Raw genomic sequence first — 21,461 nt, 5'->3', positions numbered from 1 at the left:
TCCTCACGTACCACCCCACCAACCTCCGGATCCAACGCATCATCCTCCGACACTTCCGCCATCTGCAATCCGACCCCACCACCAAAGACATCTTTCCCTCCCCACCCTTATCTGCTTTCCGGAGGGACCACTCTCTCCGTGACTCCCTTGTCCGCTCCACACTCCCCTCCAGCTCCACCACACCCGGCACTTTTCCCTGCAACCGCAGGAAGTGCTACACCTGCCCCCATACCTCCTCCCTCACCCCCATCCCAGGCCCCAAGAAGACTTTCCACATCAAGCAGATGTTCACCTGCACATCTGCCAATGTGGTATACTGCATCCGCTGTACCCGGTGTGGCTTCCTCTACATCGGGGAAACCAAGCGGAGGCTCGGGGACCGCTTTGCAGAACACCTACGCTCGGTTCGCAATAAACAACTGCACCTCCCAGTCGCGAACCATTTCAACTCCCCCTCCCATTCCTCAGACGACATGTCCATCCTGGGCCTCCTGCAGTGCCACAACGATGCCACCCGAAGGTTGCAGGAACAGCAACTCATATTCCGCTTGGGAACCCTGCAGCCCAATGGTATCAATGTGGATTTCACAAGTTTCAAAATCTCCCCTCCCCCTACCGCATCCCAAAACCAGTCCAGCTCGTCCCTGCCTCCCTAACCTGTTCTTCCTCCCACCTATCCCCTCCTCCCACCTCAAGCCGCACCTCCATCTCCTACCGACCAACCTCATCCCGCCCCCTTGACCTGTCCGTCCTCCCTGGACTGACCTATCCCCTCCCTAACTCCCCACCTGCACTCACCTTTACTGGCCCCATCCCCGCCGCTTCGACCTGTTTGTTTCCTATCCACCTATCCTCTCCTCTATCCGCTTCCCACTCTCTCCCTATTTATTTCAGAACCCCCTTCCCCTCCCCATTTTCTGATGAAGGGTCGAGGCCCGAAACGTCAGCCTCTCTGCTCCTATGATGCTGCTTGGCCTGCTGTGTTCATCCAGCCCTGCACCTTGTTGTCTCGGATCTTTCTCTCTCTCTCTTTCTTTGTCTAGAATCAACAGGCGGAATCTTACTGGGTCTACTTAGGTTGCCTTGACATTGGGAATGCAAGGAATGTAAGAGGGAAAGTACTGGGTGGCAGGCCAGTGATTTCCTGTCTGTGGCCAATCTTGCCAGAGGCATCATGAATGCATTAAGGACTGTGTGACAGATTGCCAGTTTGCATATTTAATGCCCTGTTTTGCAGAGAGTGGATAGGTCCCATGAAGTATGATAGGTACCCAGGGGCAGGTTCTTCGGTAACTTGTCAAGGGGTGAGACCACATGGCCTCTTTCACTTGCACTCCCCCATCAAAAAAAATCAATGGGGCATGAATGTGGCCCACGGGCCATCCTCTCTGTTTCATGGAAACAGGCCATTTGGCCCCTTGTGACAGGGCCAGCTCTTTGAAAGAGCTTTTCAATTATTCCTGCTCCTCTTCCTGCAAAGCCCTTCAATTTTTTACTTTTCAAAAGTTATTTCAGTGCTCTTTTTGAAGCTTCCTATTGAATCTGCTTCCACCAGCCTTCAAGGCAGTACACTTCAGATCATAACAATGTGCTATATAATTTTTCTTCCAACCTCATCTTCCTCTGTCAATAACTTTTAAAAATGTGTCCTCTTGTTACCTGGCTTTCTCCCAAGAATCAGTTTCTCTTTACTCAAACAAAACCCTTCAGGGGTGTTGACGACTCCATCAAATGTCCAATTAATCTTTTCTGAGAAGAGAAGCATCCCAGTTTATGCCAAATCCCTAGCTACGTTTGAGCCACAATCCCAAATCAAATCGGCTAATTTGGCACGAACCAGGGATTGATCATCTGATTCCAATGATGGCAGGACAGACATATGTTAGGACTATATTCATTTGAGTTTATAATGATTGTAATGAGGTTAGCCAGGTGGACCTTATAGAATATAAATTCCCTGATTTGGGCTCTTAATCTGGTCTAATCAGGGAGCCCTGGCTGACAAATAAACATAGGAGTGTCAGACATCCTGTCACTCAGAGAGCTCGATCAGTGTCAAGGACATGCCACTCTTAAATAAAGGGTGACAGGATACTGACCTCTGTGGAGTCATGTCAGACTTTAGAAGAATGGAGGTGATTTTATAGGTATGTCTAAAATTCTAACTGCACTAGACAGGATAAATGCAGGAAGAATGTTCCCAGTGACCGACCCAATGAACCAGGAGTCTCAGTTTGAGGATATGGGCTAGACCATTTAGGACTGAGATGAGAAATTTCTTCACCCAGAGAATGGTGAGTTTGTGAAACCCTCTACCACAAAGCAGTTGAGACCAAAATATTGAATGTTTTCAAGAAGGGGTCAGATATAGTTCTTGGGGTTAAAGGGGTCAAATGGTATCGGGAAAAAGTGGGAACAAAATACTGTTTGATTGTCAGCCATGATCATGTTGAATGGTGAAGCAGGCTTAAAGGGCCGAATGGCCTACCCCTGCTCCTATTTTCTATGTTCAATCTATCCAAGGCATTTCACCTATCAATGGAGCCTCTAAGCAAGTATCCTCCTTTCTGTGGGCCTTCTTGGGAAGGATAAGTATTGTGTAACGTTTGCATCAAAGTCTTCATTCCAAAGACATGATGTCCTGGTAAGTGAATTTCAAGGAGCAGTTTAATTTTTCAGAGGGAAGATGTATGCTAAAAATATAGATTAATTGTTATGCTAATAAGATTCACCTGTTTAGATTAAATCTAGATTTAGGTTAGGTTATTCAAGCCAGGTTATTCAAAACGATGGTGCTCAATTTGATCCTGAGCTGGGTTTCTGAGCCCCCTCGTATCCTGTCAATACCCAGACTACTCACTGCCACCTCCATGTCACATGTCTATCCCCATGCCTCAGGCCATCTGCTTTTGAAATCTTCATGCATATTTTATTACATCTCGACTCCATTATTCTAATTGTCACATTATCCACCCCATTCAAAATGCTGTTACCAGCATCTGCTTGCACCAACTCCTGTTAGTACACCATGCCTGTGGTAAACCTCTGGCTCAAACTTTAAATTTGTACTTTTGTATTTGAATGCCTTCATAGCCTAGACCCTCTCTATCTCAGTAATCTCCTCTAGTTCTCAAATCCTCCAACTGCATTCCTCCATTTCTAGCCTCTTTTGCATCCTGAACTTTGTTTCCTGTTCAGTTGGTTGCCATGACTTCAGTTTTTGGCCATGTCTCCTGCACTCTGACCAGTCAGGATTATCTCATTCTTTCTACCCTCTTCTTCATTTCACTTGTTGCACTCTTCTGTCTCACATCCAGCAAACTACCCTTACCTCTGAAGATAATTTACAGAACAAATAGGAAGCCCTTCAACCTACACTGCCAAAACCAAAACCACTCCAAGTTCAACTACTGAGCTTCATTATGCGCATAAAATTTGTGTGCTACCACTCGGAAATTGTGCTTTAGGTTATATAAACATAGAAACAGGATAGGCCATTCAGCCCAATGAGTCATCCCTGCCATTCAATAAGATCATGGCTGATTGAGTACTTCAATGCCTTTTACACACCCCATCCCCATAATCTTATATACACTGGTAATCAGAAATCTATCAATCTCTACCTTAAACATACTCAAAGACACAGCCCTCTAAGATAGAGAATTCCAAAATTTCTCACACCGGAGTTTAAAAAAATAATCATCACCTTGGCATCCTCCTTATTTTAAAGTTGTGCTCCTAGTTCTGAACTCCCCAACCAGGGGAAACATCTTGCCTTCGTTTACCTATCCATCCCTTAGTATTTTACAGGTTTCAATGAAATCACCCCTTGTTCTTCAATTCTCTAGAGAATACAGGCCCAGTTTGCCTAATCTCCCTTCATTGGACAGTCCCACCATCCAGACACTCCTTCTATGGTATCTATAATATCTTTTCTAAATTAAGGAGACCAAAATTGCACACAATATCTAGGGGAGGTATAACCAAACTCCTATAAAATTGAGGCAAGACTTTACTACTCTTGTAGCCCAATCCTTTTACAGTAAAGGCTAATGTTCCATGTGCCTTTCCAAAAGCTTGCTGCACCTGCATGTTAATGTTCAGTGACTTATTGACAAGGACCTAGGTCCCTGTATGTATCTTTACACATTGCAACCCTGTACCATTTAAGAGATACTCTGCTCATCTGTTTGTCTTACCAAAGTGGATAACCTTAAATATTTCCAAATAATATTCCATTGTTATTGCCCATTCACTAAGCCTGTCTACATCCTCATGAAACCACTTTACATCTTCCTTGCAACACACGTTCCTTCATAGCTTTATATGATCTGCAAATTTGTAACTATTACACTTTGTCCCCACCTTCAAACCATTCATATATATTATAAACAGTTGGGGCCAGAGTCCTGATCCTTGCAGTACCCCACTAGTCAGCCTGCCAGCACAAGAATGATTCATTTACTCCTACTCCATGTTTTCTGTCTGTTAGCCAAAGATTAATCCATGCCAGTACATTACCTTTCTAACCAGCCTATATGAGGAACATAATCAAAAACTTTTGAAAGTCTAAGTGTAATATGTCTATGGACTCTCCTTTATCAATTTTGTTATGACATAGTCAAAAAATTCCAAGTTTGTCAAGCACTATTTCCATTTATAAACCCATGCTGGCTGTGCCTAATCAGATCATCATCGACCAGGGATCTATTTATCCCATCATTTATGATAGATACTAGCATTGTCCTTACTGCTGATGAAAGGCTATGGTTTCCTGTGTTTTCTCTTACCCCTTCTTTTTTTGAGGTGACATTTGCTATCTTCTAGTCAAAAGGAATAATACCAGAATCAATAGAATTTTTAACGATAATCACCAATGCGTTGACTATTTCTAAAGCCACCTCCTTCAACACGCTGGATTGTAGACCATCAGTTTGTGGGGATTTCTAAATTCTCAGCCCATTAATTTCTCCAGTACAATCTTCTTACCAGTGCTAATTAAATTTCAACTCCTCGTTCTCCCTAGTCACTTGAATCTCTACTTTTGTGAGATTTCTGGTATCTTCCTCAGGACAAACAGACATGGAGTAATTCCTTAGCTTCTCTGCCATTTCTCTATTTTCCTGTTATAAATTCTCCTGACTCTGCTTGAAATGGACTTTATTCATTTGAGCCAAACATTTTCTTTTTAGTTACCTACAAAAGCTTTTACAGTCCAATTTGTGTTTTGCTCAATTGCATTCAATATTCTATTCTCCCTTTTCTTTATCAGTTTGTTCATCCTCCTTTGTTTCTGCAAACCTCCCAATCTTCAGAATTACTGATATTTCTGGCAACTTCATGGGTCTTTGCTTTTAATCTCATACAATCTTGAACTTCCTTTGTTAGCTGCATTTGGCTGATTTATTTTTGATTTTCTGTCCCTTGAAGGAATGTATAATTGCTTTAAGTCATGTAGATGTTATTTAAAGACTATCCTATTGCCTATGTGCTGTCATGTATTTTAATGTATTTTCCCAATACACCTCAGCCAATTTGTGCCTCATAAATTTGAATATGGAAAACTATCATCCTTGCTTCAAATTCAATGACCTCACTTTCAAACATAAGGCAAAATTCTATCACTTTGTGGTAACTCACACTAATGGTTGTTTTGCAACAAGATTGTTAACTAGTCCTTTCTTATTACATGATACTAGATCTAAAATAAAATGCCCTGTAGCTGCTTCCCAAGATACCATTTTGAAAAACCATCCTGAACACACTGCAGAAATTCGCTCTCCATAGCTTTAGTCCTCAACATATTTACCCAGTCTAAATGCAGATTGAAGTCATCCATGATAATTATATTTCCAATGCTACATCTTCTCTCATCTCCTGATTAATGACATGACCCACATAACCATGACTATTTGTTAGCCTATAAATAACTCCACACTATGTCTGCAGCCCCTTGATGTTTCTCCGCTGCACCCAAACTGATGTCATACATTATTTTTCCTACCTGAGAGCCTCCATTCCTAATGTACTGACTCCATCCCTTTCATCCGCACAACTCTGCCTGTTTTTCCTTCCTATCTGACCTTCTTAAATGTCAAATATCCTTGAATATTCAGTTCCCAGTCCTGGTCATTATACACCATGTTTCTGTAATGGCAATTAGATCATACCCACATATCTCTATTGTGCCTTTAGATCACCAACCTTTTTGCAAATGCTATGTGCACTCAAGTAGAGTGCCCTTAACTTTACCTTTTTAACATCATTCTGCTTTTGAAACATACTCATCTTTGTTTCTTCTATCTTCTAGTCTCCCGAATATCAGTTTGACTTCTTGTTCCCAACTGTATTTCCTCCCAATTTGGGTTACACCCTCCGGTTCCTACAACCCTGTCAGGCAAGTTTAACCTCATCCTAACAGCACTAACAATCTACTTCCGAGGATATCAGTCCCAGTCCCAGTCCCATAAGGTATAACCTATCCAGTTTGTACAGGTCCCACTTGCCCCAGAACCAGTTCTAATTCCTTAGAAATCTGATGCCCTTACTCCTACACCAGTTCTTCAGCCATGTGTTCAATTGATCAATCCTCCTGTTCTTATGCTCACTAATGCTTGGCACTGGGAGTAATCTTGAGATTATTGCCCTTTAGGATCTACTTTTTAAATTTCATTCCTAATTCCCTAAAATCTGCCTTCAGAAACTCATCCTTCTTCCTATCTATGTTGTTGGTAACAATGTGGACCACAACCATTGTCAAGTCAACTTCCTTCCGGAAACAAATGATAAAATAGGCTTTCGCTAAACACCTGGAACAGCTAAGGTACTCTACCAAGCAGGTCTTGCAGCACAATACATGCTCCTGTTGATTAAGTTTGAATGAGATCTTGGAAAAAATTGACCATTTTCCATATCTTGCGAGCCTCTTGTGAACACAGACAACAGATGATGAAATTCATCATCACCTCCAATAAGCCAACTCTGTCAATTTGGCTAACTGAAGAGAAAGGTGTTTGAGAACCAGGATTCCAAACCAAGAGACTAAAACTCATGGTCTACTAGAAAGCAGTGATGCCACACTCTTATATGCTTTGGAACCTTGGACAATCTACAACACCTCAAAGCACTAGAGAAATATCACCAACAGAGCCTACATAAGATCCTCCAAATCTACAAGCAAGAAAGTGGTCCCAACAGTAGCATGTTGTCTCAAGCTGGTATGTCTAGTGTGGATACACTAATCAGTCAAAACAAGCTCCACTGGCTGGGATGTCTTTTATATGTCCAACAGCAGACTCCTGAAGCAACTGCTGTACTTGGAACTCAGTCACATTAGGAAATGCCTAGGAGGACGGCAGAAGCGCTTTAAGAATACCCTCCTACCGTTCCTGAAGAAGTGGGAGTCCCTGGCTTGTTACTGACCAAAATGGAGAAGCTTTATTTGAGAACACATTAAACATGTTGAGAGATTTCATTGGGAATACGCAGAGAGAAGTCAGTGATGGAAGGAGCACACACAAACCTCTAAACACCTTGTCTGCTTTCCCCTTTAAACACCATCTGTCCACATTGTGGGAGAATCTGAAATCACATATTGAATTTCTTAGCCATCCCAGAACTCATCAAACTGGAGAGGAAGCAAGTCATCCTAAGGACTGCTTAAGAAGAACTGCATTGAGATTCATCTGACTACTGGAGAGCCCTGCTACAAAACACAATTTCCCAGCTTCAACAGAACATTACACTCAATGCTGTCCTTCTATCCAGTCACATTTTTTGAAAATCACCTGACATGTTTTCAACATAATGGTTACCCCAGTGAAATCCTCTAAGATATGTCTAATGTGATTGTAATTGCTATGATATACCATGTGTTCTTATTTGGTGGCTTTCTTTATCAATTGCTATGGGTGCCATCTGGCCTACAAATCAATCTATAAAAGCTTACTTGAAACAGCTAGGTTAGATAAACTTGCTAGAAAATAACTGGGACCAATTAAACAAATTTAGGTAAGCGTTAACTTCAGAAGACTTGCCAGTTGAATATTTCTGAGAAAGACTGACAACATGTTTTTATTCATGATGTTATTATATATAATATATATGTTATTATTATATATAATGTTATTATTCATTTAACAATTTTGAATTGTTTGGCCAAATCCTTTGAGAGATGCCTTTGATAGAGAATACCACAATTTAGCACATTTGCAACAAGCTCGGCTGTAATATAATTTTCTGTATATGAGCTGATTTTAATTCCTTGTCCACTGTGACAAAAGAAAAGCTCATGAGCTGGATATGCTTCATTTTCATATATACCATTCATCCTAATCTAAGCTCTACTCATTGTTCAGGATAAAGTTCTGCATATATGCCTCCTGTTCAAGCAACACTTCAGCATGTTTATTCATTCTCCCAAGTCAACTGCATTTCACAGACTGCATGCAGCCTGTTCATATCTTATTGTTTGTCAGCTTATAGTACGTGGGAAAAGTACAATTGTATTTTAAATTTCAATCTATTACCCATGACACAGAATGTCAATGACTTGAAGAGTGAGGAATGCTGTGTATGGATGAATGTGCTCTATACAGAAATCTTGATGTAAATCAAGAGAAACAATGAATTATATTTATCTGGCACCTTTAACATGATGAAATGCTCCTGGACATTTCATAGGGGTATTACAAAATAATATTTGACATTGAACCACTTAAGGATATGTTAAGACAAGTAACCAAAAATTTTGTTAAAGCAGGTTTTGAGTAACATCGTAAAGGAAGAGAGAGGGATACAGGAGTGTTTAGTAAGGGTATCTGAAAACTCTGAGCATAGGCACTAGAGTCAGTGTTGAAGGAATGAATATTGTAGATGCATGAGAAGCTAGAATTGGAAGTGCAGAGGTTGTAGGGCTGGATGAGCATACAGAGATGGGGAAGAATGAGATCATTGGGAAGGAAGAATTTGAAAGACTGGGTCAGAATTTTAATGCAGAAGCTTTAGAGAATGGTTCTTTTAAAATGCTAGTATGTCAGCAAAAGCTGGGAATAAACATTTTATGAAACGCAAGTACCCAGCATTGAACCACTCCAAAGAAAGACAGTGTAACTATCTCCTTTGATCTTCAAAGGCATTACCTTAACTGAATTCATCCCATCATGGAGTTAGTAGTAACCATAAAATTAACAGAATCAACTCTGTAAAAACTGTGCTACAGACGCAAATGCAGGAGACTAGGAATTATGCAGCAAGTAACTTATTTCCTGACCCCCTGGATGAGTGCAGCTCTAACAACACTCAAGAAGTTGACACTATTCAGCAATTCGCCAATGCTTCTACCAGCACCTTCCAAACCTGTGACCTCTACCAACTGGAAGGACAAAGCCAGCAAATGCATGGGAACATCACCACCTGCAGTTCAAGAAGCTGCCTTCCCAAAGCCATTTCACAGGAGTAGTAAATGCTGTAACTGCTAATGATCCCCACATCCATTGAACAAGCAAAAACACAGTTCGTAGAGAATGCTTGGTTGGTTTTGTGCAGCCAGACAAAATTCCCAGAACATCATGAGCTTCAAGTTCAAAATCTGATAGTTTCACTGTTACCATTTTACAAACTTGATTTTACAGATTAAGTGATTCTCTAGCATTGATTGCTGCAGCTAGTTTTTCTGAGTTAATGACAGGATTGAATGGATTAATTTATTAGTTAATTGATAAAGACTAGAACCTTGCTAGTTCCTCGTGCCTCAGAGTTCAGATCACTGAATGCCACTCTTAAGGCACAGTGGTAGAGTCCCTACCGCAGGACCAAGAGACCCGGGTTCAAGACCCACTTGCTCCAGAGGCGGTTAATAACATATCTGAACAGACTGCCTAGGAAAATGGGTGAAATAAGAGAAAATAAAACAGCCCTGAATTCACAATTCTTTAGCAGGCAGAACATAAAACAAGTTGTAAAGCCATTACGTGCAAAGCCCTCTACCTAGGGCAACATGTTCTATATATGACTAGCTTGCCTGGTGCAATATTGATAACTGCAGATAACGAATTACCTAAAACTCGGAGCTTTGTCGGTATAGACATGGTGGGCCGAAAGGCCTGTTCCTGTCCTGTGTTCGATATCCTCTCTGCCTGACTCCTCCTCTAAGGCACTGCTTGGAATTAACCTTATTGGCTAGGCTTCGGTTACCTGTTCTAATATCTCAGTGTAACATTTTGGCTGATAACATTCTGCTGAAGACCCTTGAGACATTTTACTTCGTTAACGGTGCTATATAAATGCGAGCAGTTATTATCGGGGTAATCCTTTAAACACCGAATCTGGCAAAAATTTTGTGCTTTTAAGACTTGAAGAGTGAACACTGGTATTTCCGTTAGCAGTACAGGATGGCTTTTTTTTTCCACGACTACGTAAGGTGCTGGTAATTGGTTGCAAGGTTTCCCTTCTGTACAGCCTCTAACGTGACTGCTTAGATTAATGGGAGCAGGCTTCAGCAGGGCTTGCAGTCTGCGTGGCTTGAAATTAGAGAAGGGAGCTGTCTCCAAGCGCCTCAATTATACTGCATTCAATCGACTAGTGCTCTAGACAGTGAATTGCTTTAAAGGTTTTTTTTTTGTATTTTCACCTTCACGTTTGCTCGAAGATTAAAGCTTGTGGTGTATTCTTTTTATTAATTTGGGAAAAAATCTGTTTCTGCTACATTTTATTTTGTTGGTTCAGAAAGGGTTAATATTGACTTGGTTGCTACTAACTTGCAGTTCCTGTGACATGGGTGTGCTTTAGCATCATTGCTTAGAATGGTTTATAGTGCTCTTAGTCAGCATTTTCCGAACTGATGGACAACGGCCAATGACTTAAACATCCTGGTGCCTTGGGATTTAAGTGGCATTCCTCCCGAAATGCAAACCTCTGTACCCTGGTGTCTGAGGAGGCAAGTATGGTGAATCCGTCTCCACCCCATGACCAGTTTCCATCTCCATCAGCCCAGTCGAGCTGTGAAGGAATAAATCCGCATGTAAGGTGGGGAGGAATGAAACGTGCCATCCACGTGGACTGAAGAAGCTGCTCTTATTTATTTCCTTTTGGAAGATGAAATGCTTCTCTCGATATCTGCCTTACATCTTCAGACCTCCCAGTATAATCTTCTCGTCAAGCTGCTACACAGAAGGTAGTACTAAAACGGAGGGCGCGGGTTGGTGTTGGGGGTGGTGGTTTGGAGTGGGGTCAGGTGGATGAGGAGGCGGGTGTGCTAAGGTTTTGGGGATTGTAGCCAGAAACACTTTTTTTTTTAAAGTCAGTGACATAACTAATATCATCAGGGTACCTTGCTACATCCCTTGTCATTAGACCTTTTAAAAAACAAAATTATGATAGTTAGTAACTGCTTATAAAGGTGCTTATAACACAATCCTGCTTGACAATAATGTACAGTTTAAAAATTGTGTTAATTTTAATGAGTGTAATGAGGTAAAGTTTTTTTTTCATAAATATCTCAACTGCATGGAGTGACTTTTAAAACGGTCTAATTAGTTTGGCCAATTGAGGTATAATAGTAGTCTCATGCTGTTTGTGTACATTTCATAGTGGAGGGCTGAACTAATGAATTATAAACAGGAATGCTAGAACACATTAAATATTTATGTTGTAGAAAGCAGGGATGAGCTATTAAACAGCTTGGATGTGCATTACTGTAGTAGTTTGTGTAGCTCAGTCTCTCTGATTAATGTTTCAGATTCCTACAAAAACAAAGTGTGATGTAATCTGCATTCAGTTTTTATACACAATTTTTGAACTGCTTTTCAAGCTGCTGCTCTTTTGAAATGTGTCATTGAATATTGATGTTGGGTCAGGGCTTTTGTGACTTGACGTGCCACATCACTTCTACCAGACTTTGCCTTCACATTCGTGCGCAGAAGCTGGAGTCTGTAATGCCCTGCTTTCCCATAAATGAGAGGTGGTGTGTTTGTTAAGACAAGTAACTCCAAACAGTTAAGGCTGTAAGTTTTATCGTCTAGTACAAGGTAAACATTTTTTGTATGCAGACCCCGGCAGACGGATGATCCAACATCTTGAGAAATAGTGGGGTTAAGGTAGACAAAAAGTTTCCTGTTTATTTCTTTAGAACTTGCTGTTTGCTCTTTTTGAACAGAAATTCTACAGTAAATTACAGTTTAAAGTTGGGTTCTTGCAATTGGGTCTTCAGCTTTTTGACAGTAAAATGAGATGAATGAGGGCTTTCAATGTGATTTTTGAGGTCTGAAATTCCCATTATTTTCCAGTGGGAACCTAAAACCAATTGTTTGTTTCAGTTTGCCTGTAGAATGCTGATTCAGGCACTGTAGCAGATTTTCAAATGGATTGTGCTTTTTCTCATGCCATGCCTATCTAGATCACAACTAATGAAAAGCTGATAACGTGTCTTTTCAGTGCCAAGGCTACAGCAGATTTATACTGTGCAGCAGTATGTCACTCTGAAATTCTCCACCCAGACTGATAAGCTAGGTGGGGTCTGCAGTATTCGCAGCAATTTATATATACATATCTACACACATGCACGCACAGCACTGTTCTTGAGAAGTGGCATATTAATAAAATAACGACAAACGAGAGAGAGAGAGTGTTTATGTCGTATAAAGTTTTTTAAATTCCTGTAGAAATTGCTAACATTTAGAGTTGAGCTGCTCTGCCTGAAGCAAGATCCTTCTCTGCCTGCTTGTGCTCACTACCTAATAATAACAGTGCTCGGTTCTGGATGCTTGAACTCTTTGGAATGTCAGCAGCTATTGTTCTCTGGGCTGGCCACTTTTTTTTTTAAGCAAGCCAGTACCTACATTGTGAGTCTCAAATACCCTTTACCCCATAGATTCCAGGCAGTTCTGGAACTATATACGGCCTCATTGGGGGCATTTAAGCAGCTGTTAAATAGGCATATGGATGATAGTATTAGGTAGGGGTGGAGATTAGATAGACCTTAGGATTAGGGTAAAAGTTCGGCACAACATCGTGGGCTGAAGGGCCTGTACTGTGCTGTACTGTTTTATGTTCTATATTGTCTTCCTCTCTGTCCAAGTCAGCTTTCAGTTCACGTTTGACAACTACAGTCGTTTGAAAACCGATGGAGTGCATTCAGCCCCCCTTTCCGTGCCTGTTTTTTTCCATTCAGCAAAGTCACGGTCACCTACCCTGGCTGTATTTCCTTCTATATCCATGTCAAACTGAAATCTATCTATTTCTGACTTAATAAAATTCAGCATTTGGGTCACTTTATTTCTCCAAAAATAGTACTATTTATATGAAATGTTTTAAACTATGCTTCCCCAGTCTCCTCTGCTTTCATCTTCACTTTTTTCCATTTTTTGTTTCAAATCAATTTTTTTTTTAATAAAATGTTTAAAATCTCGTAACTTGCTGCTCTGTGCCCCTGCTTCTACCATTTATTTTGGACTTTGGCCTTTTAGAGCTACAAGACAATCAAGGTGCATTCTCAGTCAGATTATGCACGCATGTTAAACAAATGTCAAGTGTGTTTATGCCTGTAAAGTAAAAGGTTAGTTAAATAGGTTTGTTTGTTTGTTTAAGAAGAGTTATAAAGGAAGAGAATTGTGTAGGTTTTGTCAGGGCATTACAGAGCTATGGCTCTAGTAGCTGCAAGCACAGCTGCCAGTGATAGAGCAATGAAAGTCAGGGTTGCACAAGAGGCCAGAATTGGAGCTGCAGAGATTTGAGGCTTATGGAACTGAAGGAGGTTTGCAGAGATAAAGGGTCAAGGACATAGAGAAATTTGCGAATTTTACAATCGAGGCAACTGGAACTGATGTAGGTGAGTGAGCACAGGGTTGACGCATGAAGGATCCTTTCTCTGGCCTAAGATATGGACAGTAGAGGTGTGGATGAGTTCAACTTTCATGGTGATTTAAGGGGTGATGCTGGACAGGCAAACATTAGAATGGCGGAGTATAGATATAACAATTGTGTGGATAAGGGTTTCAAGGCAATTGATTAGAATCAGGGACAGGTGTTACAGGAAACAAAATAGGCATTTGGTGAATGAGAAGATTTGGAATTAGAAGCTCATCTCAGGGTCCAATAAAAAATCTAAAGTTTGCGAACATAGATTGGCTGTGACATGCTGTCAGTGTTTTTGCCTAAGTAACAATATTGCAACTAATAGTAAAGCTCCCCCTTGGGGAAGACTGGAACCTGCTGGGATGAGCAGTTTTTGAAAGTAAGCATTTTTGTTTCTGGAAGGCCTTCTTTATGACAAAGGTTTTGAGTGCCTCCCCACACACATGTATGTCTATCTTCATGCTGCTGCTGAAATTAAAGTTGAAGGGCAATATGAAAGAGCATAATGTTTGAAATGACACGAAGAATTGTGTTGACTAACACTATTAAAATAGTTTTTTAATTTAACAATATAAGGACCAACAATAGTACTGAGAATAACTGACAAATATTTCACTTAAATATACTTTATAAAATTGAAATGTATAGATCATGACATCTTTTCTTAATTAACATTTATTGGAATAAGCTAATAGAAGTTCCTGTTGTTGAATTTTTGCTGTTATCGTTGTAGATTGGCTGAGATTACGCTACCTGCAAATCATGAAGAGGTATGGGATATGCAAATAAGTAGCTAGAAAATTGATGAAAACAATCAATTCTGACTGAATTAGGAGAACTAACCAACAAAATAAATGCAAAAAGGAGTTGAACTAACCCACCCAGTCAGAAGATTTTGAAAACTTTTTTTTTTTTTTTCTTTATTTAAGAACATAGAAATGTCCAGCACTGGAACGGGCCCTTTGGCCCACGATGTTGTGCCAAGCATATGACACTGAATGAAACTAATCCCTTCTGCCTGCCCTTAGTCCATATCCCTCCATTCCTTGCATGATCATATGCTTGTCTAAAAGTCCCTTAAATGCCCCTATTGTATCTGCCTCCACTTCCACCCCTGACAGCCAGTTCCAGAGTCCTGCCACTACGTTTTTTTTAAAAAAAAAAACCTTGCTCCTCACATCTCCTTTGAACTTTCCCCTTCTCACCTTTAATGCATGCCCCCCAGTTTTAGACATTTCGCCTCTGGCAAAAAGATGCTGATCGTCAACCCTATCTATGCATCTCATAATTTTATAGATTTCTATCAAGTCTCCCCTCAACCTCCACCGCCCCAGATAGCTCATACCCTCAAATCCAGGCAGTATCCTGGTAACCCTCTTCTGCACTCTCTCCAAAGCCTCCACATCCTTTCTGTAATGTAGTAACCAGATTTGAATGCAATACTCTAAGTGTGGCCTAACCAAAGTCTTATAAAACTGCCACATGGCATTCTGACACTTGCCTTTATTCGTCAGGGAATTGAGTGCAAGCATGCCATATGCTTTCTTTACCACCCTACCTAGTTGCGTAGCTACTGTCAAGGAGCTGTGGACTTGAACCCCAAGATCCCTCTGTACATCAATGCTGATCAGGGTCCTGCGATTAACTGTATACTCTTCCTTACCATTTGATCTCTCACCTCACACTTACCCAAATTAAACTCCATTTGCTATTTATCCGTCCATATCTGCAACTGATCTATATCCTGCTGTATTCTTTCATAATATTCTACACTATCCACAACTCCACCGATCTTTGTATTGTCTGCAAACTTACTAACTCACCCATCTGCATTTTCTTCAAATCATTTATATGTATATCACAAACAGCTGAGGTCATACTTCGGAACCCTGCAGAACGTCACTAGTCATGGACCTCCAGCATGAAAAACAGGGTTCCACCATGGCCCTCTGTCTTCCATGGGCAAGCCAATTCTGAATCCACACCATGGATCCCATGCATCTCATTTGTTCAGTAACTGAAATTTCTAATGCTCAATATTAACTATTTTTAAAAATGATTAACTTCATCCATATAAATTGATTTGTCTTTTTTTTAATTTGTGGATGTGTGTGTCACTGGCTGACCAGCATTTAATGCCCGTCCCTAGCTGCCCTTGAAGATGGTGGTGAGCTGCCTTCTTGAACCACTGCAGTCCACCTGCTGTGGGTTGATGCACAATGCCATTAGGGAGGGAATTCCAGGATTTGGACCCAGTGATGGTGAAGGAACGGCGATGTATTTCCAAGTCAGGATCCTGCGTGGCTTGGAGGGGAACTTGAAGGTGGTGGTGTTCCTGTATATCTGCTGCCCTTGTCCTTCTAGATGGAAGTAGTTGTGTGTTTGGAATGTGCTGTCTGAGGATCTTTGAATTTCTGCAGTGCATCTTGTAGATAGTACACATTGCTGCTATTGAGCGTCGGTGGTCGAGGCAGTGGATGCTTTTAATACTTATGTTCTGATATTTCTATGACAAATCTTCAGTCCGATGTGTGCTGAGGAAGATGTAAAGTGGTTTCAAGAGGATTTGGACAGACTAAGCGAATAGGTAAAAACATGGCAGATGGAATATTAATTGGGAAAAATGTGTGGTTACTCACTTGTAGAGCATTTCTTAAATTGTAAGAGGTTTGAAAGTGTAAATGTACACAGGACCAAGGTGTCTTTGTTAATAATTCACTGAAGGCTAACACAGTTGCAGCAAGCTATTAGGAAGGCTAATGGAATGTTAACCATTGTTGAGTATAGGAGTTTTTGAAGTCTTACTTCAATTTTATAATGGCTTGGTTAGAGTGCACCTGGAGTAACATATGCAGTTTTGGTCTCCTTATTTCAGGAAAGATACTACTGCAATTGCAGGAGTGCAACGAAAGGTCACCAGACTTGTTTCCCGGAAGGCGGGACTGTCATATGAAGAGATTGGACAAACTAGGTCTGTATTCTGTAGAGTTTTGAAGAATGAGGGATGATTGTATTTAAACTTAGAAAATACTTAAACGGATGGACATGATCATAGTCATAGCGATGCACAGTACGGAAACAGACCTTTCAGTCCAACTTGTCCATGTTGACCAGATATCCTACGTTAATCTAGTCCTGTGTGCCAGTATTTGGCCCATATCCCTCTGAACCCTTCCTATTCATGTATTCATCCAAATGCCTTTTAAATGTTGTAATTGTACCAGTTTTGAACACCTCCTATGGCAGCTCATTCCGTACATGCACTACTCTCTGCATAAAAAAAATTGCCCCTTTAAGTCCCTTTTAAATCTTTTCCCTCTCAATTTAAACCTATGCCCTCTAGTTTTGGACTCCCCTACTTTTGTGGAAAAGACCTTGGCTGTTCACCTTTATCCATGCCTCCCCCAATTATTTTATAAATTTCTGTAAGGCCACCCCTCAACCTCTGCTCCAGGGAAGATTGCCCCAGCCTATTCAGTCTCTCTCCCCATAGTTCAAACCCTCCAACCCTGGCAATCCTTGTAAAGCTTTTCTGCATCCTTTCAAGTTTCCTAACAACTTTCCTATAGCAGGGAGACTAGAACTGAATGCAGTATTCCAAAAGTGGCCTAACCAATGCCCTGTACAGCCACAACATGACTTCCCAACTCCTATATTCAATGCACTGACCAATAAAGGCAAGTGTACCTAACGCCACCTTCACTGCCCTGTCTACCTGTGACTCTGCTTTCGAGGAACTATGAACCTGCACCCCAAAGGTTCTTTGTTCAGCAGCACTCCCCAGGATCTTACCATTAAATATATAAGTCCTGCCCTCCTTAGCCGTACCAAAGTACAGCATCTTGCATTTATCTAGATTAAACTCCATCTGCCACTCCTTGGCCTATTTGCCCATCTGATCAAGGTCCCATGGTACTCTGAGGTAAACTTCTTCGCTGTCCACGACACGACCGATTTTGGTGTCATCTGCAAACTTCAAATATTCACATCCAAATCATCTCTATATAAATGACAAAAATCAGTGGACCCAGCACCGATCCTTGTGGCACACTGCTGGTCACAGGCCTTCAGTCTGAAAAGTGACCATCCATGCAGGTAAGATGTTTCCCTTGATTATGGAGTCCAGAACTATGGGGCATTATGAAAAGTAAGTGGGGTGCACTTAGGTCTGAGATGAGGAGAATTTTTAGTTCAGAGGGTTGTGAACTTTTGGAATTCCCTACCACAGAGTGCTCTGGAAGTTTAGTCTTTCAGTGTGTTTAAGATAGAGGTTGATAGATTTCTGATTACCAGTGGACGCAGGGTTATGGGAATTGTTGGGGGGATAAAAGGCACTGAAGTTTTCCATCAGCTGAATGGCCTACCCCTGTTCCTGGGTTCCAGAATTCCAGATCCACTGGGAGAGGATAGGTGCTTGCTTCATTACTGTTCTGGATCTAATGGTGGAGGCTATGAGGGAGAAGAGGAAAATCTTCTTCGCAGTGGTTGAGACATCTCGCTGTTAAGTGTCAGTTCTCTCCTCTTATTCCTCTTTCATCTTCCACATTTATGCAGAGGAGCTATCTTCCTCCAGGATCTCACTGTCCTTGAGCGCACCTCCTCTGAAGGACCATGTTATGGAGAGTACATCAGACTGCCAGAATGAACTCAACCCTTGCAGATGGTAATTGGAGGGTAGCACCCAACTAGTGATTATGGAGCTTGGACATTGTACAAAACTGGGTGGTCTATGGAGCAGGTTTCATTCGAAGTTTTGGCAAAGATTTGTAGCTTGGGTTGTGGGTGAGGCTGTTGACTTGTTTGCCGAGGTGGCTTGTTCTCGTTCAGACGTTTTGTAACAACAGACAACAAGAGAACACAGTATGCCCTAACACACTGGCCTCCATTTAAGAACATATCAGAACTGACAATGAGACTCCTAAGCCCACTAGGAATCATGGTAGCCCACAGCCACTCTATGACAAACACTGACAAGAATTAAAGACCCCATTCCCACAACATGCAGAATCAATGTGGTTTACAAAATACTATGTAACAACTGCCACAAACATTACATCGGATAGACACTAAGGAAACTAGCCATCAGAATACCTGAACATCAACTAACAGCAAAACGGCATGACGAACTCTCCTAAATATCGGTACACCATTCATAAAAGCAAGATCACTTTTTAATTCAGAAAGTAAACTAATCTGATAGTCTTTCCTCATTCTAATTTAACGTCGTAACTTCTGCGCAATTTTTAAAACCAAAAGCTGAAATTTGACAACTGTACTAGCTGACACCCTCTAATTACAGCCACCTGTGTTTGCTTAATGGTTAGAAAATGTAAACCTGATAATTAGAAAACCTCCAAAATCAGGAGACATGGTCTAAAGATACTGGATATGCCATTTAGGACTGAGAGGAGGAGAAATCTCTGCACCCAGAGAGTGGTGAACCTCTGGAACACTCTGCCACAGAAAGTCGTTGAGGCCAAAACACTTTGTTTTTAAGAAGGAGTTACAGTTCTTAGGGCTAAAGGGATCAAAGGATATGGGGAGAAAGTGGAAACAGGGAACTGAATTAGATGATTAGTCATGATTATATTGAAAGGCAAAGCAGGCTCGAAGGGCCATTCAGTCCTAATTCTGCTACTTTCACTCTGTGTTTCTATTTATGGACAGAGATGTGACAGTGTAGAAATGACTCAAGTCAATTTTTAAGGATTTTGATATTGCTTCTGTTTGCCCATTCCAATAAAGCAAATTTCCTGAGGTAAACCTCTCACACTACATAACTCAGGTTGCCTTCTCCAGAGTGTTACAGTCCACAGAGACCTATACTACAAAAACCATTGTATTATGCTTCTTGAGTCATCAAAGTCCAGATTGCTCCCTGTGGTGACAAAGCCCAGAACTATCGCTTGCCCTCCCCTATGCAGGTAATTCTGAGACTTAAAACTTGAGTGCTCCAACTTTAAGACTTTGCAAGCATTCTGTTGTATTCCTAGTTTTGAAAGAACAGTGGATCAAAAAGAAAACGTAATCAGAGGAACAAATACAAGATAAAGATTGCTCATTTTTGGTTTTCACCAAATGATGGACAGACTTTCAGGACCAATATAAATCTCAAAATGCCGAGTCTAAAATTGGAGCTTCGGTTTCTCAGCCAGTGCGAATCAGACCCTAAAGGTTATGTGCTGCCTGCCATAAAGAAGCCACTTGTAAAAAGCAAAAAATGTCTTGGCCACGATGATCAATGCCACATGAGCATATTCTACCCTTTCCCATACAAAATGTGCTCACTGGTTTCTCTCCTTGTATGCTGTCAAATTTTGGAAGTGGGTCAAATAGTTTGCAGCTAGTCAATCAGAAATGGACGATTATCGTTTATACTGCTAACTAACTTAGGTTTGATTAGTGAAAGATTTCAAAGGGAATTCAGTAAAGTTAAACTCGATAATGATGGTAGAAAAATAGGGAAATGCTTTTTCTCATCATTTTCCTGCAGCAGTAGGAAGCAAGAGACTGAAGATTCATCCATTGTCAGTATCATGGCAGGAAAGTATTCAGTTAGGTGAAGGATTCAGCCCTGGCTTGTTTGGCAATATCCTCAACAAGGTACTGCATTAAATTTCCACTCCAGCTGCTTGAGCACGTGATCCTAATGCAGTACTGAGGGTATGCCGTGATGGTCAAAGTGCCATCTTTTTGATGGCTTTGCCTGCCTTCTCAGGAGGGCATAAAAGATCCCACTGCACTGTTAGGAAGAAGAATGGGGAAGTACTTCCTGGTTTCTCCCCCTTGGTCCAGGAACTCCCTACCTACGTCTGTGACACCACCCACGCCCTCCACCTCCTCCAGAACTTCCAATTCCCCGGTCCCCAACACCTTATCTTTACCATGGACATCCAGTCCCTATGCACTTGCATTCCCCATACAGATGGCCTAAAAGCCCTCAGCTTCTTCCTGTCCCGCAGGCCCGACCAGTCCCCCTCCACTGACACCCTCATCCGTTTAGCCGAACTTGTCCTCCCCCTCAACAACTTCTCTTTCAATTCCTCCCACTTCCTACAGACAAAGGGGGTGGCCATAGGTACCCGCATGGGCCCAAGCTATGCCTGCCTCTTTGTAGGTTACGTGGAACAATCCCTCTTCTGTACCTACACTGGCCCTAAACCCCACCTCTTCCTCCGTTACATTGATGACTGTATCGGCGCCGCCTCGTGCTCCCACGAGGAGCTCGAACAGTTCATCCGCTTCACCAACACCTTCCACCCCAACCTTAAGTTCACCTGGACCACCTCTAACACCTCTCTCACCTTCCTGGACCTCTCTGTCTCCATCTCGGGCAACCACCTAGAAACCGATAACCATTTCAAGCCCACCGACTCCCACAGCTACCTAGAATACACCTCCTCCCACCCACCTTCCTGCAAAAATGCCATCCCCTATTCCCAATTCCTTTGCCTCCGCTGCATCTGCTCCCAGGATGAGGCATTCCACTCCGTACGTCTCAGATGTTCTCGTTTTTCAAGGACCGCAACATCCCCCCCCGACTCAGTGGTTGAGAACGCCCTCGACTGTGTCTCCCGCATTTCCCGCAACTCATCCCTCACACCCCGTCC

General features: G+C 41.7%; 1 protein-coding gene across 2 annotated transcripts in view; it reads left to right on the top strand.

Moving 5' to 3' along the window:
* The window catches only part of LOC109927921 (serine/threonine-protein phosphatase 2A 55 kDa regulatory subunit B beta isoform), a 501,083-nt gene that overhangs the window by 89,214 nt on the left and 390,408 nt on the right, over positions 1-21,461 (top strand). Inside the window, exon 1 of one of the 2 annotated variants that reach the window (XM_048603897.1) lies at positions 10,767-11,173. The exons of the other annotated variant lie outside the window; for it this stretch is intronic. Within the exon in view, the coding sequence (XP_048459854.1) occupies positions 11,095-11,173 (79 nt within the window). The 5' untranslated portion in view covers positions 10,767-11,094. Of the gene's footprint in view, positions 1-10,766; positions 11,174-21,461 lie in introns of those variants that run through there. 2 annotated transcript variants of the gene reach the window in all.

This window comes from Rhincodon typus, chromosome 12 (assembly GCF_021869965.1).
Source record: "Rhincodon typus isolate 14 chromosome 12, sRhiTyp1.1, whole genome shotgun sequence".
Lineage (NCBI taxonomy): Eukaryota > Metazoa > Chordata > Chondrichthyes > Orectolobiformes > Rhincodontidae > Rhincodon > Rhincodon typus.
Note: the sequence above shows the minus strand (reverse complement) of the source record. Positions and strands in the feature narration are given on the sequence as shown.